This window comes from Dendrobates tinctorius, unplaced genomic scaffold, assembly GCF_039654945.1.
Source record: "Dendrobates tinctorius isolate UK_male_01 unplaced genomic scaffold, ASM3965494v1 ptg000171l, whole genome shotgun sequence".
Classification (NCBI taxonomy): Eukaryota; Metazoa; Chordata; class Amphibia; order Anura; family Dendrobatidae; genus Dendrobates; species Dendrobates tinctorius.
This window is the reverse complement of record NW_027361838.1, coordinates 6,140,925-6,163,636: the sequence shown is the minus strand read 5'-3', so window position 1 is coordinate 6,163,636 and position 22,712 is coordinate 6,140,925. Positions and strand designations below refer to the sequence as shown.

Below are 22,712 nucleotides of genomic sequence, written 5' to 3'. Positions count from 1 at the left end.
GGAAAAAAAAACAGACAATGTGATTTTCTGGATTTTTTTTTCTCAGTTTGTCTCCCATAGTTGAGGTCTACCTATGATGTAAATTACAGACGCCTCTCATCTTTTTAAGTGGTGGAACTTGCACTATTGCTGACTGACCAAATACTTTTTTGCCCCACTGTATATACGGGTTGTTTGTCTACACTGCTAAAACAGATGATGTTGTATAATGCAATTCTATATAAGTGTACAGGTGGTGTTAAAGGGATAATACGAGCTGTCTAAAGTGGGAAGGGCTGGGGTGGGGTAAGTTTGCATTGTTGAGGGGGGGTGGTTTATGGAAAAATCAAAAATGCTTGTACCACTGTTGTATGAATACTGTGATGTTCTTTTTAATAAAAATCTATTTGAGTTAAAGATTTTGAGGCTGCTGCTTGGCAACTCAGAGCTTCAACTCCCTACATATGTTTTCTAAGGGATTATGGTCTGGAGACTGGCTAGGCCACTCCAAGACCCTAATGTGCTTCTTTTTGAGCCACTCTTGTTGCCTTGGCTGTATGTTTTGGGTCATTGTCTTACTGGAAAACCAGCCACGACCTATTTTTAATGTCCTGGTGGATGGAAGAGGTTGTCACTCAGAATTTTATTGTACATGGCTCCATCCATTCTCCCGTTGATGAGGTGAAGAAGTCCTGTGCCTTTAGAAGAGAAATATCCCCAAAACATGCTTCCACCTCCATGCTTAACAGTGGGGTCGGTGTTCTTTGGGTCATAGGCAGCATTTCTCTTCCTCCAAACACGGCGAGTTGAGTTAATGCCAAAGACCTCAATTTTTGTCTCATCTGACCACAACACATTCTCCCAATCATTCACAGAATCATCCAGGTATTCATTGGCAAACTTCAGATGGGCCTGCAAATGTGTAGGAGGGCGAGTTTCCGTTATGTAACCGGGCCGGAACCAAGGGGGCTGTCACCAAGGTTCCCAGGGGATCTGTTTCCGGGGAAAATCATTAGAGGATGGACCAGAGACAGTTCTAGAAAGTATGGGGGCGGAGCGACTATAAAAGGGACAGAAGACGCTAGCAGGGGGCACTCGACAGAGCAGGAGAGAAGGAGCAGGAAGCCTAGGTGGCGCCAGAGAGCCGAGAGAAGCCAGCGTCTGCCCGGGAGATTTGACGGGGACTCAACGGTACCAGGGAGAGGACAGCTCCAGGAGACACAACCTGTCGCGCTCCAGACACAGAGACCCGCGGCCGCCGCTACCCGACTCCAGCCCGCGGCTGCGGCCTACCCACTGCCACCACTGCCCGACTTCAGCCCGCGACTGCGGCCTGCCCGCCGCCACCCGCCACTGCCTGACTCCAGTCAGCGGCTGCAGCCTACCCGCGGCCACCACTGCCCGACTCCAGCCCGCGGCTGCGGCCTCTCCGCTGCCACCCACGGCCGCCACCGCCCAACTCCTGCCCTTGGCTGCGGCCTACCCGCTGCCACCCGCAGCCGCCACTGCCCGACTCCAGCCCGCGGCTGCAGCCTGTCCACTGCCACCCGCGGCCGCCACCGCCCGACTCCAGGCTGCGGCCTGCCCATTGCCACCTGCGGCCGCCATCACCTCGCCTCCACTAGGGGACCCTACGCTAAGGGATCCCCCTGGGGCCTGCTGTGCCCCATATACACCTGGGCGTAGGAATGCCAGAAGCCTGCGTCAGCATCTTGTCAGCTGGGCCCAGCTGCTGCGACGCCGAACTGACGTTAACCGGACAAGAACTCTGCAGGACGTCACAGAAGGATAAGTGACATTTTGTTGTTAGCTCCTCATGGTTCCAGGACTCGTAGTTGGCCAAATCGCGGCCATATAGTTACCGACACCGGCAGGGTTGTAATCTCGGGTTATCTGTGTGTTATTGTTTAAATCCCTGCGAGGACAACTACTGTTAGCTTGCCAGTTATTCTAATAATCCGTATATAAAAGTTGAATTGAAACTTGCTCCGTCTCTGCATCCTGCGTACCTGCGAGTACCACACATGTGCCTTCTTGAGCAGGGGGACCTTGCGGGCACTGCAGAATTGTAAATCTTTACGCCGTAATGTGTTATCAAAGGTTTTCTTGGTGACTGTGGTCCCAGATGCTTTCAGATCATTAACAAGTCCCCCCCCATGTTGTTTTAGGTTGATCTCTCACCTTCCTCATGATCAAGGATACCCCATGAGGTGAGGTTTTGCATGGTGCCCCAGATCGATGTCAATTGACAGTCATTTTGTATTTCTTCCATTTTCTTACTATTGCACCAACAGTTGTCTCCTTCTCACCCAGCGTCTTACTTGGGTTTTGTATTCCATTCCAGCTTTTATTTTTGATATTGTATCTTTGAGGCTGTGTGCCCACGTAGCGATTTTTAAGCGTTTTTGCCACGATTTTCGGCGCAAAAACGCTGCGAAAACGTTTAAAGATCATGTACAGAACGCCCCCCGTGCATTCCTATGGCATTCCGCACATGCTGTGCTAATGCTGCGTTTTTTTCCGCGGCGGAATCGCATCGCGGAAAAAAATGCAGCATGTTCATTCTTTTGTGCAGAATCGCAAAGAATTGCCGCGATTCCACACCGATAGGAATGCATGAGAATCGCTGACTTCCCGCATGTGGCTATGCCCACCATGCGGGAAGTTAAGCGTCTCATGTGCGGTTGGTACCCACGGTGTGGAGGAGAGGAGACTGTCCTCCAGGCCCTGGGTACCATACCCCTGTAAAAAAAAAGAATAAAAAATAAAAAAAATCGGGGTATATTTACCTTCCGGTGTCCCGCGCTGCATTCCCGGCCTAAGCGTTCCCAGTAATGCCTTGCGGCAAGGTCCTGTGATGACGTAGTCTCGTGTGACTCTAGCGGTCTCGCGAGATCGCTATAGCAATGCGAGACTACGTCATCACAGGTCTCGCAAGGCATTACTGGGAACGCTAAGGCCGGGAATGCAGCGCGGGACGCCGGAAGGTAAATATACCCCGATTTTTTTTATTTTTTTTAGCATTTTAACATTCTATCTTTTACTATTGATGCCGCATACGCAGCCTCAATAGTAAAAACCTGCTCACACTTGTCAAACACTATGTTTGACAAGTGTGACCAACCTGTCAATCACTTTCCAAGTGATCAAATCGCTTGGAACGTGCTTGAATATCGCACGCGAAAATCGCGGCAAAATCGCGATCATAATCGTGGTAAAATTGCGGTGAAATCGCGCGGAAAAAAACGCGCGATTTCTGGGAAGGAGTCCGTTTTTTAGTGAGCGTTTTAAAACGCTATGTGGGCACATAGCCTAAATGTTAAAATTAACCTACCCTTAAAATTATAGACTGTTCATGTCTTTGTCAGTGGGCAAACTTACAAAATCAGCAAGGGATCAAATACTTATTTCCCCCACTGTATCTATGTAATATATATACACATATAACTAATAATATTAGTGTGCGCTTGGAACACTCAAAGAAGAGGGAAATCTAAATTGGGTGGTTATAGAAAAAAGAAGAAGACAGTTAGTCTTTGAAACATATTGGAAAGTCCATTGGTCCCCGTCGCAACCACCAGCAAGTGAAACTGACGTGGTCATGTGTTGACTCACATCACGAAGGTCCTGTATACCTGGAGCAGCTCACATACGCCGGGAGCACGAGAGGCCGCTCACGTCTGCTCCACAGCTGGAGGTACACTGACAGGAGGCTGCCACCGGCCGGGGCAGCCCCTGTAACTGGTCTATACCCCAGTGTACAAACCCCCCCTCCTTTTCCAAGCGCTGGAGCAAAAAGCACTATTTTAGCCTGCACCGCTTACTGGAGTGAGGACTTCGCATCGCATTATCTTTACAGGTACCGCTTTCTGACTTGTGCATTTACTATTGCGGCTACTCTGCACAGCCGTTCACAGGCTGCAATTTGACTTTGACTTTTATTTTTTTTTTTTAAGCTACTATCAGGGAGAATTACCCTGCAGTATATAACCTGTTCAGTGATTTCAGGTTTTTACCCTCACTCATGCCTTTTTAGTTTGTGATTGTTCAGGTTGGAACTAAGATTGCCACCAGCATCTATATATATTCTTTTTCCCTTAAGCACTTCTTCTGAGGTCTTACAATTGACTATTACTAATTGCTATTTTCTCGCTATTATCCAGCTACATAAAGAGCACTTATAAGAGGTTTTTTTTTTTTTTTCTTTCTATAACCACCCAATTTAGATTTCCCTCTTCTTTGATTGTTCCAAGCGCACACTAATATTATTAGTTATTTTACCTTATTTCTTTGACACCCTTGTGACAGGTGTCTTAGTGTTTGCTGCTGGAATTACACTCATACACAAGCGCCACTGAATCTCCATTTATATATACACATATATATGTGCCTGTCACTGACCTCTATATAACTATGTATTCTATGTGTATATACGCTACGCTACGTTGTAGCGGTCCTGGACATTGGGTAAATATTTGCACTCTTTAGCCTCCTGTCTACTATTCGAGCTGTGTCACTGTTTTCCTTCTACATCATTTGGATTATTTGTGGTTTGGCCATGGTGTGCAAAAAAAATCCAGCCTTAGGAATTTTTTTCAGGCTTTTCATTATATTTGCTCAATATTAACCTGTGCATTGTTGAATATTCTTTTGTAAGCCTGCACAAATATCTAACCCTTCAATTTGTCCTTTGGATTTGTTTCTGAGCCCTTAGTTATTTTTATAACCTCTAATTCCACCTGGTCTATTTCTCAACTATTGTATTCATCATTTCCAGGGAATCTGGGTTTTGGTGTTTACTATTATATACAGGGCAAAAGAACTTATCCTTCCGCACAATGTTTTGCATTGGTTTTTCTGTGTGTCATCATCCCTTCTATTTAAATTGTAATGACATTGTTCAATTTTTTTATATGAAAAAGTCTATTGGAGGATTTGCTTCTCATGTAGGTTTTCTATTGTAGGGTTAGCATACATTTTTCTGAAGAACTAGATATAGTCCTAAAACGTGTTCCAATATTTTCAGTGCAGGTCTGCAAACTACTGACTACTGAAATGTTTTAACCCATGAAGCATTGTACATAAAAGAATGTCAGCTATAAAACATTGTACTGTAGTTGTGGTGGTAAACGTGTAAATCATGTTACGCCAGTTCACTGGAAGTGCGGCTTCAGGGGGAAAATGTTTTATTCTCTCTGGAGCCGCTTTCTTCCAGTCCTTGGGCTGAGGCAGTGAACAGTTACAGACATCACTACATGGAGAACTTCACCTTTTGATAATTTACCATTAATGTGTGTGACTGTGTATGGCTATAAACTCACCGTGCCCGGGGGAGAAGACATCATCTACAGCATTCAGACATAACACTGGTATCTCAATAGACTTCACCCTGTGACACGGGCTAGCGTCTTTATAGTAGTGATCATTGGTTGGATAACCAAACATTACTGAGGTAAATCTTGTGTCAAACTCTCTTATGGACCTAGCCTATAACGTAAAAAGATCAGAGAATAGAGAGAAATCAGATATAGCCAAGTCCAAGAAGAATAAATGGAAGGTAAAAATGAGGATTTTTCTGCTGATATTGTGTCTAACATCCAGTAGAGAGATACTGTTATTAATGTGAATCCAGAAGCTAAATTTAATATGTGGCTGTGCATGGAAAATAATGGAGAACTTTACTCTTAGGCTGTGTGCCCACGTAGCGATTTTTAAGCGTTTTTGCCACGATTTTCGGCGCGAAAACGCTGCGAAAACGCTTAAAAATCGTGTACAGAACGCCCCCCATGCATTCCTATGGCATTCCGCACATGCTGTGCTAATGCTGCGCTTTTTTCCGCGGCGGAATCGCATTGCGGAAAAAATTGCAGCATGCTCATTCTTTTGTGCGGAATCGCAAAGAATTGCCGCGATTCCGCACCCATAGGAATGCATGAGAATCGCTTATTTCCCGCATGTGGCTATGCCCACCATGCGGGAAGTTAAGCGTCTCATGTGCGGTTGGTACCCACGGTGTGGAGTAGAGGAGACTGTCCTCCAGGCCCTGGGTACCATACCCCTGTAAAAAAAAAGAATAAAAAATAAAAAAAATCGGGGTATATTTACCTTCCGGCGTCACGCGCTGCATTCCCGGCCTCAGCGTTCCCAGTAATGCCTTGCGGCACGGTCCTGTGATGACGTGGTCTCGCGAGATCGCCATAGCAACGCGAGACTACGTCATCACAGGTCTCGCAAGGCATTACTGGGAACGCTGAGGCCCGGGATGGCAGCGCGGGACGCCGGAAGGTAAATATACACCGATTTTTTTTATTTTTTTTTTTTAGCATTTTAACATTCTATCTTTTACTATTGATGCCGCATAGGCAGCCTCAATAGTAAAAGGCTGCCCCCACTTGTCAAACACTATGTTTGACGAGTGTGACCAACCTGTCAATCACTTTCCAAGCGATGCTTGGAAAGTGCTTGAATATCGCACGCGAAAATCGTGGCAAAATCGCGATCATAATCGCGGTAAAATCGCGGTGAAATCGCGTGGAAAAAAACGCGCGATTTCTGGGAAGGCGTCCGGTTTTTAGTGAGCGTTTTAAAACGCTACGTGGGCCCACAGCCTCAAGGTGCATTTACACTGCATGATTACCGTGACCGAGCGATTCTAGGAACTTTAGACTGCCCGATTATCGTGAAATAAAACAAGCTGCCAATCACTCACCGAATGAGCAAAACACTTGTTCGTCAGGTGAAATGATCTTTTGGTATGCCCAAAAGATCATCATTCTCAGCAGCACATCATCCAGTGTAAACAAACTGTGCTGCCGAGAACAATGTTATCCTATGCGCAGTGAATGCTCTATAAATTGCTGCTGGTTGGTGGTTGTTTCACGCTTTGCGTTGTGTGGTGTAAAGGCTTCTTAAGTCTTGGGTTAGGCCACCAGAATACCAGTGGACTCATGGAGGCCCAAAGTTCAGAATATAAGTCTATTTCAAGCTGACATTAGAGACAGTCACTTGCCGCTAAAGTCTGATTATTGTTACTTTCTCTGTCTATTTACATTATGGCAAATAAAAGCTATAATTTTGCAGATAATTTATATTGCAAGTGGGGTCGAACAAAAAATTAAGTCACCATTATCATAGGGTAAAAATGTAAATACCCTACAGATCGAGGTTTTCATGACTACAGCACTTAATAAACTGCAAGAAAGGTACGATGTGTAGCCATATGGTGCGGTGTCTAGTGAAGCTTGGTGCAAATGCAATTAAAAATTTAATTTTATAAGTAAGCTTTTTTGTGATAGTTTATTATTTCCAGAAGAGCTAGTAGTTTTCATTTTCTACAATTTTCGGATTCATTGAATCATTGATTACTGGTAACTTTTTTATTTTTTGAGGGGGGGGGGGATGTATAATAGCAATTTTGCAATTATTTTAGGTTTCTTTTCATGGAGTTCACTGTGCAGGATAAATAATGCATTAATTTCATAGTACACATTATTACTGTTGGTGCAATAAAATACATTTTTTTTGGGGGGGGGAGAAAAAGTATTTTTTCTCAAACAAAATAAAGAAAAAAAAATGTGGGACTTGAAAATGCAATAAAATACTTTATTTCTATGCCTGGACATTAAAGCAAACCCGTCAGCAGGATTTTGCTAAGTAAAGTACAGACGTTGTCAGTGTTAAACTGATTAAAATGATACCTGGGGTGAAGAAATCAGTCTTGTGGTTCTTGTGTAATCAGTGCTAGAAGTTTTCCGTTAATGACATGCCCATGCTCCGGGGCGGGACTGTGGGCAGAGCCTTATCTTTCTGCTCTAAGCCAGAGAAACCAATAAGAGACCTGCCCACAGGCAAGTTGTGAAATTCTATCTCATTTCTTAGAAATAAAAATCCATCCCTTATACTATATCTGAAGGATGGCCTACATATAAAAATGTGTTAAAGGTTACATGGATCATAAGGAAAGATTCTTTCTCTCTTCATATGAAAAAAAGTGGATTAGGCTTCCTCGACATTCCCGTTTCGAGTATGGGCTGCCATGCACAGACCAGCCACCGGTCACGTGACCTAAACTCAACAGCCTCATAATATATGCCTATGAGGATGCTGAGTTGGGGTTCGGTCGGTCCAGACATTGTGATTTGTGTGTGGGCTGTGAATGTGGGAGCTGTCTGTGCAACTGGCCTAACATTTTGTTTACATGCATCGATTTTTTGGTGCTGGTGTTTAGTATGGCGGCTAGACACCAGTCACAGTGCTCAAATATAGTGCTTCTCTGAGGAGTTAGTTTGATATGATTGTTACTTGCCTGTCTGCTCAGACATGATCAAGTCCCAACTATTATATATGAGATCGGATTGTATGACAGTACCGAGTTCACATATAACAAACATACCTACCTTCATGACATAATCAATGTCAAATTGTTTTTCCAGTACACTGCGGTGCCTATAAAATAACAAATAAATGGATTTCAATAAAACAATATCTATTAAACTACCTAGCGAATTATTAAAATAATATTTTTTTTTGTGTATACTGTGCATAATAATAATTATTATTATATTATTACGCTGCTCATTGATTAGGTGGCAAAATCCTGGTGATGGATTCTCTTCAATTATCAGCTCTGGCTTCCTGGGAGGGCAGAGATGAATGTAATACAAGAAGATGGAAAGATGTACTTAATGCCAAGCCAAGGGTGCATTGAGGACCTCATTAGAATATTTGTGCGTTTCCCAGAAATTGTTCTTTATTCAAAATCATTTGGAGTCAAAAGGCAGGATTTTTATTAGGGCAATGAAACCTACAAGGTACTGTGCAAAGACAGACACAAACCGTAAGGACAGACACAGACTGTATATGGGCCCCCAATATCCCATCATAAGGCACCTCATTATTTCTCTCTTACAACAATCCACCAGAACTTGTGAGCTATGATGCTTATTACATCAAGCCCTTGGGGGCAATTCACGTAACTAGTTTGCTAACTTCGATAAATCCATTTAGAGCTGTATTACTGGTGCACCCTACACACTGAGTGCCAGTCACTACCTTAGGGCAATGTGCGTCAAATGAAATCAACATGGCGCACACTACTGAACAGTCTGTCATAATGGAAAAAAAACCGGCATGGGTTTTATAACAATTTTACGACTGCCTAAATCCATGCAGATTACGCTACAGAAAAAAAGACACGTCCTATCATCCAAATACCAAGCGAAGGGTCTGTACAGGCATTAACGATAGTGACATTTCAGATTTTGAAACCTAAGAGTTGAGATTTCAGCCCAGAACCATAACATCGGCTGAAACAGATAAGTAATATAACAAATGTAATGTACATATTGAGTTACCCAGCGTGCCCTATATGTATCCGCAAGCAGTAAAATGGTGTTAGGAAGTGAACTGACATCAATTCTAATGGAAGCAGTGGAGGCTGACCTCATAATTGATGCTTGAAGGCAAGTAGTTAAGTAGTAATTAAAGAGTATCCAATTGAGAGTTTTCTCTAGGACTGTTGCAGATTCGAATACTTCCCAACCAGCAGAGAACACGGCCGCTCCCAGCAGCGGGGTCTGACGCCCAGTTTTTCCCAAGTAGTTCAGCAGCAACATTCTAGAAATAAATTCAAAATGGACCGATTATTAACCGAATAAGGAGGGTCGAGAGACAATAAAAATAAAAACCATGGAGAAATATTAGATTAGTCATTGTCACTACTCAACAGCAATTACATGGCTTGAGAAAGAACACGTCCCTCTAAACCTGGAGATCATCATCTTTACCCACTGTCTCTCCAGAGCTTCCTCTTAGCTGCTCCCTGCCGGTCTTTCCTAATGTGGCTGCAGGGTGAAGTTACGTTGATAGCTTGTGACTTTCCAGCTAATCCCTGTGTCGAAATAGACGGCGCTAGTCTGCTAAGCCAAGTGATTGGCAACAGAATTCACGTGCCGGTGACAGGATGTCACAGCTGTAGTTGTGTCGGCAAAGACCGTGCGGCACAGAGCAGTGGAGAGCCGGTGCTGGAGCGGTAGTAGACATGTAATTATTTTTGTGTTGATTCTCCTATCTCTTTTCATCCACCCACATTGTGGCCGCTGTTGGACAGATACCTCATGAGTGAAACCTTCTATTTTGATCAATCTACCATAATTGTAGAGGTAATTGCCATTTCTTATCCCCAGGAAAAAAAAAATCACATTGGTCTGAGATCAATATTCACCATCAGCCAAGAGGTAAAGGATAAGAACAAAAATGACTAGATAGATGAGCCTATGGTGTCTACTGTACAGTCAATGATACAGAAGGGTTGGTAACTCCACTGAGGAGGGGGCTGTGGTGGGAGTACGGTTACAAAGACACTGGCTCTAGCCCAAACCTCTCTGAGAAGAACTCTAACAACATGATGATTGCTGCTAAACCACATTTTTAAATCGAAGGAAATAAAAATATATTTTAGTCCAATTACTGCATACTGCAAAAATAGAGACACTTTCTTCTGTATTGCAATTCCTCATTCTGCTACAAAGACTGAGCTCCTGTCCACATCTGTCAATTACATGGCATCATTTTCAGATAAGCCTGTGTTCACACCTCTATTTTACAATTTCATTTATCCGGTACCATTCTAGGAACAGATAAACCGACAAAATGAGGGGAATGGGCTTGAAAATAAAAACCGAGCTAAGTACTTAAAGAACAGTAGGAGATGGCATCATGATAAGGTGCCCGAATATGGTTTTAATATGCAGTTTTTGAGCCCAGGCGGTAACTGCAGGGGAAGCAAATGAAAAGCCAGTGCTTCATGTGTACGGTACTCGCTACAAACGGCATTGTTAAACCTCATTGTGTACAGGTACCATATTATGATGCCACTTATGCACAAACTGCTAGACAGACCCCCTTAGGGCATATGCACATGGTATTTAATAGACGCCGGCGCGCACACACAGTGTTTGAAGCAGAAGATGCTTCAGTAAAATGACGGCGGTGTTTTAACTGAAGTGTCTTTGTCGCCATTTTTGTCATAGTTGCGGCTCTGGCGTCTTTTATTTAATATAAAGAACATATGCACAGCAGATTGTTTTGACATTGCTTTTTCATGTGTTTTTCAGAAGGAATCTACCCAAAAAGGAAGCGGTGTGCACATACCCTTATTCTATGTTCCCACGATCAGTGCTTTCTGTGTTTTTGACGCTACAGAAATTCTGCAACTTAGTTTACTTGCGTTTTTTCATTGCGTTTATGTGTGTTTTTCGACGGTTTTTGTCTGAACGCCTCTATATCAGAATCCCCCCTAAATGTGATGATACCGCAGTGCCAAGGAGCCTATCCCAGCTAGGGACAGCCGGGGGTCCCCAAGCCCCCGGCGAGTAACGCCGCACGCCCTGTGGACCGGAGAGTGGCCGGTAGCCCTGCCACCTCTCTCCCAGAGCGCACCGCAAGTTTCGCTGGGAACCCGGTGCTAAATCATTCGTAGACGACCTGCTTCTGTCTGCATTTTTTTTTGTCCGTTTCGTGCGTCAAGCTTCAAATAAAGATGCTTTGTTTTCTTAAACATCTTGGTATTGACATTCTTAGGCCGGGGTCACACTTGGGAGTGCAATGCAAGAAACTTGCGCAAGTCTCTCGCTTAAATTCCCGGCACTGCTGCCAGCACTCGGACGGGAGCGTTCAGCTGCATAGCAATAATGTACATGCAGAAGCACACTCTGGTCCCGAGTGCAGGCGGCAGTGCCAGGTATTGAGGCGAGTTTCTCGCATTGCACTCGCAAGTGTGACCCTGGCCTTAGGTGCGGATTACATGCTTTTTTTATGTGTTTATGTTTACACAGCGTAAAAAAAGAAGAAAAGTGGCCATGAGATCTGGTACTGCAAGATGATGCGTTTCTGTCACAGCAAATATACGGAGTGTTAAAAACGCAATAAAAGCTCATTGTAGACACGTAGGGTTGTGGTTTTTACATCAAATTCTCGGCACATGTTGAGCAAGTATGCATGCAAGGTATTACAATGTACCACCTGGCAGAGCGTAGACTCTCATCTATAGATTTGACCAGCTTTACGCCGGGTTTAATTTCTTTACTGAAGTATGGAAAAACATGGTAGCAGCTCTTTTCTATATTTCTATACATTTCTAGAATAGCTTTTGCAGCTTCATAGCGATATAATAAAGTGTTATTAATTAACTAAATTCATAAACTGCTTTTTTAATTCAATTATCTTTTTTTTTCATTTTTGGAAGTATTATTTTATATTTTAAACTTTTGCAATAATTTATGTAATTAATTCTTCCATTCCATGTTTCGCCCTCTGCACACAATGACCTTCTCTAAGCTTTGCCCAGAAAAGACTGTAATATGTGTGCCATGCTGCCCAGAATAATCAGTGGGGGTGGGGGGATTTAAAGAGGTTTGTGCTCCAAAATCAGCTTTACAGGACATGAAGAAACATGTCCCATTGCTGATGCTATCGGAGCATAGCTGACTGCATAGACAACTGATTGTCCATAGATGTGGGCTGACATTTATTTAATGTGTTGTAGACCCCAAAAAAGTAGGAGACTTTTAATTAAAGTACATGCTCTATGGCTAGAAACGTTCTTACTATTTCCCTAATAAGAATACCAATGTGACAGAGCAATAATTAATATTTTTTCTCTGCAGAACTGCTGATAGTATAAACATATGAGATTGCATATTTTACAGCAAACAGATTTAGAAGAGATTGTAATGAATCTTACCCGCCCATGGAAACCCCAGCCGCCATAAGTGGAGCTTCTGGGTATCGCGCATGCACATGCTGGATGACTGTCTCTAAATCTTCTGTGTTAGCAGCACAATATGTCCTTGGTGTCTAAGAAGAACAGGTAGAAGATACTTCAATAAGTCCCTCTGTGATAAAGATCTCATAACGGACATATCGCCAACATTAATGACATTTTCAGCCATAAGAGAAAATACATATACAGCATTTCCATTGCCGTTTAGAATAGATGTACAGATGTTACATGATCAAAAATAAAAAAATGAGGTCGTTCTACACAGAGCACCAGAAGTCATGTACCTATAGATGACCCTACCAAAAACAATCACTCCCGTAAAATTTTTATGGGCTCAACCTGTGTGAATGTATATAGAGTGTAGAGTCGGTGTATTAATATACTCACAGATCACCATCTCCAGTTTCCAGCACTGCTCCAGTCCTCTTCTGAGTCACGGGACGGAAGGTCCAACACTCTGGCTCACACTGGGTTTTATGCATGAGCCGGAAGTGGCTTTTATAATGGAAGTACAAGCGTCCATATAATTACATTGTAAAAGCTACTTCTCATTCACACATAAACCTCAGTGTGAGCTGGTCAGTCGGAAGAGTAGTCACAAGGTAAGGAAGAGGACCGAAGCAGTGCTGGAAACTGGGGAAGATGGCGATCAGTGAGTATATTAATACACCGACTCTATATACATTCACACAAGTTTAGGCCATACAAATGTTTCGTTAAGGACCCCAGTAAGTAACCAACTATCCTTCACATTCTGCACCAGAGACCAGTAAGAGATCCAAATGCAACATCATTTATGTGATGGAAAGAACAATCAGCCGTGTCAGATGTAGGGGGAACGACAACTTCAGCTTTCATAGAACTTCAGAATTTAACCAGGGTCAGTGTTGGTTACATGTTCCAATCATATTTTCACTTTTTCTTTCAAGTAATAAGTATCCTTGGTGTTAATTCTCTTGTCTATTTTTTTAACTATTTCTTCCGTGGACTTCTGTGGGAGTAGAGAATGAAGAATATCACATGTGCAGTTATATGCATGCATTGGGTTTAGCTACAGTAACCGTCACCAGTATTGGGGTTGTATCAAGATGAAAGCAGCCATGTTTTGTAATTTCATTTGAGAGAACCTGTCATTAGGATTTCATACCTCACAGTACTGGCATGTATGTACACGTTCTGTCATGCGGATTATATTCATACCTTCATTCTAGAAATCTGTTTTGTCATTTCCAAGAAATACAGTGTTGAAGTCATATGCAAATGAGCTGCAAGTGCTTCGTGGTGGGACATTGCTCCTGCAGCTCAAACGGCTGCCTCAGACAGACTTGGCCCAAGCAAGTCCATCTGGCAGACTCCAGAGAAATCCAAATACCCTTTAACCCCTATAGAGGGATCTGGTTTTACAATGAGACCCAAAGGAATGCTGCCATGGAAGGGCTGCTGTCCGGGTGTAGGAATAGTCACCAAGCAGGGTCAGAGCGGAGAGGTCAAGTCAAGGACAAAAATAGGATCCATAAGAATAGTTAGAAACAGGAATACACTAAACAAAACAAGAGCAAAAGAAGCACACCTAGCCAGGGAAACTCAAAATTATATCTGACAGCTTCCAGCAACAACCTGGAAACCTTAGTAGGGTGTGGTGCTTTCCAATTGGCTTGACCAGGGAGCTGATAACTTCAGCTGGAAGCACACACACCCATACTGCCAGACTGGATGGCACTACATGTCCCAGCCACTCTAACCTTAGTGGCTGGACAGAGTATGCCTTCCAGAGCTTGTGGTTGTGACAACGCTATCACTTGGGCCGCCTGCAGAGAGATTAAGGTGCTGCCTGGGGACATAAGCAGAAGTCAGAGTAGCAGGTTCTGGTGGAGATGTGACAGATAGGATTTCAACCCTAGATTCCTCAGAAACAGATTTCAACAATCAATAAATGTATAAATCATGAAAGACCCTCTTCATACATGCCAATAGTTTGAGGTATAAAATCCTCATGACCGGTTCTCTTTAAAGGGATCTTCTGGTTTAAAACTACAAGTCTGCAGTTACTCTATGTGACTGCAGACTTGTGAATCCTCACGTCGCGCGTACTGCATGCTGTGAGTATTTTCTTGTGTCAGCAAGTATGCAAAAATGCATATTCCCAGCCACAATCTGACAACTCATTTAACAAGGTTGCGCCCATCTAGTTGGAATGTGGCCAGGAGTATGCATACTGCATGACCGCTGTTCCCGCTGCTGACACAGGAAAATACTCACAGTGCGCGCGCCGTGAGGATTCACAAGTCCGCAGTCCCATATAGTGACTGCAGACGTATGGTTTTAGACCAGACAACTCCTCCTTTAAGGTAACAAAAATAATTTCTAAATGTGGTGTTGCGGTATAAGAACGACACTTTATTACTCAATGTGAACTGTGTTGTTTTCAAGTAAATATAAACATAGCCTAGTTTTCCTGTCATATCTAGGTGTTGTAATATTTATTACACTGAGGATGCTGGACACCGGACTTGCCGCATTCAGATCTCCAGAGACCTCCTTGTACATTAGAAAAAAAGAAGCGTTCTCCAAACAGAATCTGTACAAGTCATGAAATATTTCCTTGTGATCCAACATATATTTCACCTCTATATATTTTATCACTGTAATTCACAGCTCCAGTAACTTCAGAGAGAACATCTAAATTTAATAGGGGATTAACACCTTGGGTAACAGAACCTTAAACACAGAGCAGGCGCTTAACATACCAAGATATTTAAAGCTGATTACCATATCTGCCCACACTGTGCGGATATTCAGTGAATGGACTTGAGCTGTAAGAAGGCTTTCATACAGCTTGTCACAAATGCGCATTGTGGCCCCTTCTAAAGCAATGCGGACAATTTCTTTTATAAGTAGAACAAACCTTCAGAAGGTTTATGTTGCTTTGTCAGGGAAAACTTGATAGTATAATTTATGAAGTAGATGACTCAGATCTCCTGATCTGTAAACTAGGTATGAGCATCCATCTCATAGATACATTTACCTCTGATTCCTACATAGTAAGCATAGTGATTAGTGATGTTTCAGAAAATATAAAGAATTCTGTAAAGTGATGCTTTTAAATGGGTATTATTATTATTATCATATAATTAAATTGCTTCAGTTAGCTACACAGCATAAACATAAGCAAGTTTGCAATTGCTTTTTTTAGCTGCTGTCATTCCGCTGCAATGAGAGATTTTTTCTTACATAGTGTACAGCTGGTTTAAAAGGAGCTCAACCACCAGAGCCTGGCTGAGTGTGCGCATTAGTTACATTTACATAGTAACATAGTAATATAGTTATTAAGGTTGAAGGAAGACTTTAAGTCCATCTAGTTCAACTCATATCCTATCCTAACTTGCCCTAACATGTTGATCCAGAGGAAGGCAAAAAACCCATGCGGCAAACAGTAAGCTTCACATTGGGGGAAAAAAATTCCTTCCCGACTCCACATACGGCAATCAGACTAGCTCCCTGGATCAACGCAATATTATGTAAACTAGTGTATATACCCTACAATATTATACTTTTCAAGAAAGGCATCCAGTCCCTTCTTAAATTTTAGTAGGGAATCAATTACAACATCATATGGCAGAGAGTTCCATAGTCTCACTGCTCTTACAGTAAAGAATCCGCATCTGTGATTATGCTTAAACCTTCTTTCCTCCAGACGTAGAGGATGCCCCCCTGTCACCGTCACAGGTCTAAAGGGGGTTTTACACTAAGCGATATCGCTAGCAATATCGCTAAAACGTCACTGGTTTTGTGACGTTATAGCGATATTGCTAGTGATATCGCTATGTGTGATACTTACCAGCGACCGGCTCCCCCGCTGCTCATCGCTGATCGCGCGAGAATGTCCGGCTCCATTTCTCGTCGTCTGCTTCCTGCTGTGACGTCCAGCGACGCGTGGAGCCGGGCGGGAGGACGCAGGATCGCTGTGTGTGAATGGTAAGTATCGTGCGCTGCGTCGCTGCTGCATTGCTGTGAGATCTTTCTGTATGAAAGCTCACTAGCGATCATTTAGCGATGCACCAGCGATCCTGACCGGGTCGGATCGCTGGTTGGATCGCTGGTGCATCGCTAAATGTAAAAGGGCCTTAAGAGTAAAAAGATCATTAGAAAGGTCTTTGTATTGTCCCCGCATATATTTATACATTGTAATAAGATCACCACTTTAGAAGAGTTAACTCCTGACGCTCCTTAAAAAAAAATATACCCAAGTATTAACAGGCAGATAATTGTAGCTTACCTGCCTGTTGTGCATGGTGTCGTTCTTCCCCAAGACAGAGCGGTCACAGACCGCTCCTGCCAGGGATCCAGCTGCCTCTACTGACGTCACACCAGTAAGCTCATATGCTCCAACTGGTGGCAACAGAAATAATTTTATCATTTACCTTTCAGTTTATGCATCAGAAAAACATGCTTTGAAATCAGCACATATGACCTGCACGTTTTGTAAAACTTTTGTAGAGAAAAAAAAAAATAATGGCTCTGCCCTCTTCTATGGTAGCAGCTCTAGGATGTAATTGATATAGGGTGGTAGACTGTGCATTACTTTAATTTTATTAGAGGCTACTTGAAAAGATTATTCAGTTCTCATTTCTGAGTTGATGCACTTTTTCTGTCCACTGTAAAATAATTTATTAAAGTATTAAAATTACAAGATCGTATTTTCAACCAATGAACACATATCTGAAAAATTACAAACCAAAGAGGAGTATTTCCACAACCTCAACCTACAAGCAAACCAGAGATCCTTGCTCATTTCCTTCAGTCTGCATTTAGTGAAAAGACTGAAGCAAATGCCTGGCACTGTCTGCATACTAAGCTGCTCTGAATAGACTACAGTGAAAAACAAAAAAGAGAAGAGGGGTCTGCATACAATAAGAGTGGGGGTATCGGGATTATGGTTTACACCATTATATTTTGTCTCAAGCTTTACCGTGGTGAAAAAATCATATATTAATTCAGGGCAACACAAAAACCAATAATTTTTTTGAGGAGGATATGTCACCGGAACAAAAGTGGCCAGTTATTGCCTTTATTTGATCCCTACTGCTCCCCTAGGTATTTTTTTTCCTTTTATGATCCACTGTACAGTGGTGGAGATATCAGCCTATTTAGCACTGATTTTTATGGTCTTTATCAAGAAGGTGTGGCTAATTATGCAGATCAGTCTAAAGACACACCTCTTAAGAATCCTGTGAGCAGGCTGGACAGGGACAAAAAAGCAGCCCTGCCACACAAACCCCACCAGCCCACATACTATAGCACTCCTCACCCCGATCAGTGAATTTTTGCTATACTTTGTCGTCCCCTCATCACTCTATTAAAGGAGATATTTGAAGAGCCACATGTTAATGGCGTCACAGTGCGTATGATTGACCACAGCTCCGTTTACATGGTGGTCCTCAAAGATACGTTTCCCAGGATCATGGGGGTCCCAGCGGTCAGATCCACAACAAACAGAAAGTCATCCCCTATACAAAAGATAGGGAAGAACTTCCGAATTTGGATAACCCTCCTTACAGTATTATGGGCACCACATAGTCCTCCATACAGTATTATGGGCACCACATAGTCCTCCATACAGTATTATGTGCACCACATAGTCCTCCATACATTGTTATCGGTACCACATAGTCCTCTTTACAGTATTATGGGCACCATATAGTCCTCTGTACAGTATTATAGGCGCCATATAGTCCTCCATACAGTATTATGGGCCCCACATAGTCCTCCATATAGTATTATGGGCACCACATAGTCCCCCATACAGTATTATGTGCACCACTTAGTCCCCCATACATTGTTATCGGTACCACATAGTCCTCTTTACAGTATTATGGGCACCATATAGTCCTCTATACAGTATTATAGGCACCATATAGTCCTCCATACAGAATTATGAGCCCCACATAGTCCTCCATATAGTATTATTGGCACCTCATAGTCCTCCATATAGTATTATGGGCACCATATAGTCCTCCATACAGTATTATGGGCACCACGTAGTCCTCCATACAGTATTATGGGCACAACATAGTTCTTCATACAGTATTATGGGCACAACATAGTCCTACATACAGTATTATGGGCATCACATAGTCCTACATACAGTATTATGGGCATCACATAGTCCTCCATACAGTATTATGGGCACCACATAATGCTCCGTACAGTATAATGGCCCCATATATTGCTCCATACAGTACAGTGGGCACCACATACTCCTCCATATGGTACAATGGGCCCACATAATGCTCCATACAGTATTATGAGCCCCATACATTACTGCATACAATTTTATGGGCCCCATATAATGCTCCATACAGTATAATGGGCCCTCATACTGTATATTACTTCAAACAGTATAATGGGCCCCATATATTACTTCATACAGTATAATGGGCCCCATATATTACTTCATACAGTATAATGGGCCCCATATAATACCTCTCCCTGTCCCCACTGCTCTGGTCTCCTCAGTGTATTCTGATCCTCTGCACTGCTTGGCACAGAGGATGCGCTGTAGTGATGTCATTGCACCCTCTGCACTAAGACGTCACAGAGCTCAGACGCAGACGGGGAATGATGAGAGAGGGAGCATCAGGAGATGGCTCCCTCACTCATCATTGTTTTCAACTATGTCGGCGCTGGCACCGGAGCCCCACTACTTACGAGCCCCATAGCATGCCAAGTCCCCGACTGCACTTGCCTGCTTTGGTGATATCAGCCTTGATATATGTGTCATAATTGAGTACCACCAAATATTAACCAGTGGGTGAAATGCTTTTAGGACACACACCCTTAAATCAAAGGGATTTAAAAAAAGAAAATAATCAGCACACCGATTAAATAAGAGAAAAGTGGAGGACTCTTTATTAGCCCATGTGGTAATATTTCAATTCCATAGCAGATAAATGATCTGTTATAGATCCAAAACTTTGTCACATGGGCTAACAAAGAGTCCGCCACTTTGCACAATTCATCGGAGCGCTTTTTATTTTCATAGATACACACTCTTAGAGCAGATACTTATATTTACACCATGTATAATGGACAGGAGGAGTATACACAATGTACACAGCTCCACAATATATACTGTGGTAAGGAATATAGAATGGAGCTGTGTATCTAATATATAAAGCTCAAGTGTGTGTATGTATGTATGTCTGTATGTCCGGGATTGGCATCCGCACCGTCACAGCTACAGCCACAAAATTTGGCACAGTCACACGTCTGGACCCCGAGAGTGTCCTAGGCTATGTTGTGAGGCGAAATTTTAACCCCGCGCGCTCCAATTCACCAAACAATTTTGCCCCTATCTACATAATGGGGAAAAAGTGTGTGTGTATCAAGCCCCGCCCCTCATTATGATGTCATAATGGTTGCCATGGCGACGCTGATGTCATCATAGGTTGCAAGCCTCGCCGCTCATTATGATGTCATAATGGTTGACTATGGGATGGAGGATGTGTGATGGGTATATGGGCACTGGACTATGGGATGGAGGATATGTATGACGGGTATATGGGCACGGGACTATGGGATGGCGGATACGTATGATGGGTATATGGGCATGGGACTATGAGATGAAGGATGTGTGATGGGTATATGGGCACTCGACTATGGGATGGCGAATATGTATGATGGGTATATGGGCATGGGACTATGGGATGGAGGATGTGTGATGGTATATGGGCACTCGACTATGGGATCCACTATGGGATGGAGGATATGTATGATGGGTATATGGGCACGGGCCGATGGGATCGTGGATATGTATGATGGGTATATGGGCATGGGACTATGGGACGGAGGATGTGTGATGGTATATGGGCACTCGACTATGGGATCGACTATGGGATGGAAGATATGTATGATGGGTATATGGGCACGGGCCTATGGGATCGTGGATATGTATGATGGGTATATGGGCATGGGACTAAGGGATGGAGGATAATTATAATTTGCTATAACTAACCACAGTTAGTTACTATGCCCGGGCAGCGCCGGGCTCTTCAGCTAGTATTCTATAAAGATACTACAGCAGCCCGGCTCCCATTGTAGTGCCCACCTGAGCCTCCCAGTGCAGGACAAATCATGATCCGCTCACATGGCCAGCATCCCCGATTCCAAGGCGATCCCGCTGTCCGCGCTGTCGGAGGAGCATACGGTGATGGATCTGAAGCATTCCCTGAAGAGCCTCCATGGTTCCGTCACAATCTCCTCCCGAAATTACCTGATTTCTGGTCAGCTTCCAGCACATCACTTCCAGTAGAACGTAACGTGCAAGTTTTAAAGTGCTCCTTGGGGCTCCACCGTCTACTCCTGTGTCTGAGGGAAAAGTAAGCTCCCGGCTGGGACAGTCTCTCTCTCTCTCAAAATCGGGATGGTCCCGCTGGATCCGGGACGGTTGGGAGGTATGAATGCTCACCACCATACACCTCGTACACGCATGGCTCCGCACACCTCATACACACACGGTTCCGCTTTGTATGCCTCGTACACACACGGCTCTGCTCCATACACCTAGCGCACACATGGCTCCACTCCGTAAACTTCTTACACATGCGGTTCTGCTCCGTACACCTTGTACACACGCCGCTCCACACCATACACACGCAGTTCCACTCCGTACACACATGGCTCTGCTCCGCTCCGTACACCCCGTACACACGCGACTTCATTCCATACACACCCGGCTTTGCTCCGCTCCGTAAACACAAGGCTCAGATCCATACACTTTGTACACACAGGGCTCCATTACATACACCTCCGGCTCCGCTCCGTACACCTCGTACACACACGGCTCCGCTACGTACACACATGGCTCCGCTCCGTACACACCCGACTCGGCTCCGCTCCATACACCTTGTACACATCAGGCTCCTCTCCATACACACACGGCTCCGCTCCATACACCTCGTACACACACGGCTCCACTCCGTCCACCTCGTACACACACGGCTCCGCTCTGTCCACCTCGTACACACACGGCTCCGCACCATACACCTCGTACACACTCTGCTCCGCTCCATACACCTCGTACACACACGGCTCCGCTCTGTACACCTCGTACACACACGGCTCCGCACCGTACACCTCGTACACACTCGGCTCCGCACCGTACACCTCGTACACACTCGGCTCCGCACACTTCGTACACACACAGCTCTGCAGCATACACCTCGAACACACTCGGCTCCGCTCCGTAGACCTCGTGCACACACGGCTCTGCACCGTACACCTTGTACACCTCGTAAACACACTCGGCTCCGCTCCGCTCCATACACCTCGTACACACATGGCTCCGCTCCGTACACCTTATACACACGGCTCCGCTCCGTACACGTCGTACACACACACAGCTCTGCTACATCCACCCTGCAAACCCCTCCTGACCCCATACATACTTCCCTCATCCAGCACCATGACGACCACCACAGCAGAGACCTGCATACACCAAGGGCTGTGCGGCGTGCACACAGGACCTGTGACGAGGTCACAGGAGGGGAGGAGTCAGGGATCACATGATCAGGAGCCTGGGACAGAGGCATCTGATCATGTGACCCCCTGACTCCTCCCCTCCTGTGACCTCATCACAGGTCCTGTGTGCAGAGAACAGCTAGCGACGCTGCGAGGGGTCTCTGGGAGTGCGAGCGGGGGGGGGGCTTTGCAGCTTATCTCCCTGCAGTGCTGGAAAGAAAATTCCTGGGAAGGTTGGGAGCTATAAGAGCTGTGCCCGCAGACTGGCGGCAGGAAGAACAGGCCACTGGCAAGTGGCCAGATGAGCGGGCGCTGCCAGCCAGCGGCCCACATGACAGCGGCCCAGCGGGAAATTGCCCGGTTTGGCAGATTATCAATCTGGGCCTGCCTGTGAGCAACGCCCACTTGTAACGAGCATAAAAATGAGCAAAAA

The 22,712-nt window shown here is 44.3% G+C and overlaps 1 protein-coding gene across 4 annotated transcripts in view; it reads right to left on the bottom strand.

Annotated features, from left to right (window-relative positions):
• ABHD3 (abhydrolase domain containing 3, phospholipase) overlaps nt 1–22,712 on the bottom strand; it is an 84,553-nt gene that overhangs the window by 6,003 nt on the left and 55,838 nt on the right. For all 4 annotated transcript variants that reach the window (XM_073550854.1, XM_073550855.1, XM_073550852.1 and 1 more), the window contains 4 exons: nt 12,722–12,834; nt 9,421–9,594; nt 8,376–8,424; nt 5,301–5,466 (listed from right to left, as the gene is read on the bottom strand). In XM_073550854.1, coding sequence (XP_073406955.1) covers nt 5,301–5,466; nt 8,376–8,424; nt 9,421–9,594; nt 12,722–12,834 — 502 coding nt within the window. The remainder of the gene's footprint in view (nt 1–5,300; nt 5,467–8,375; nt 8,425–9,420; nt 9,595–12,721; nt 12,835–22,712) is intronic.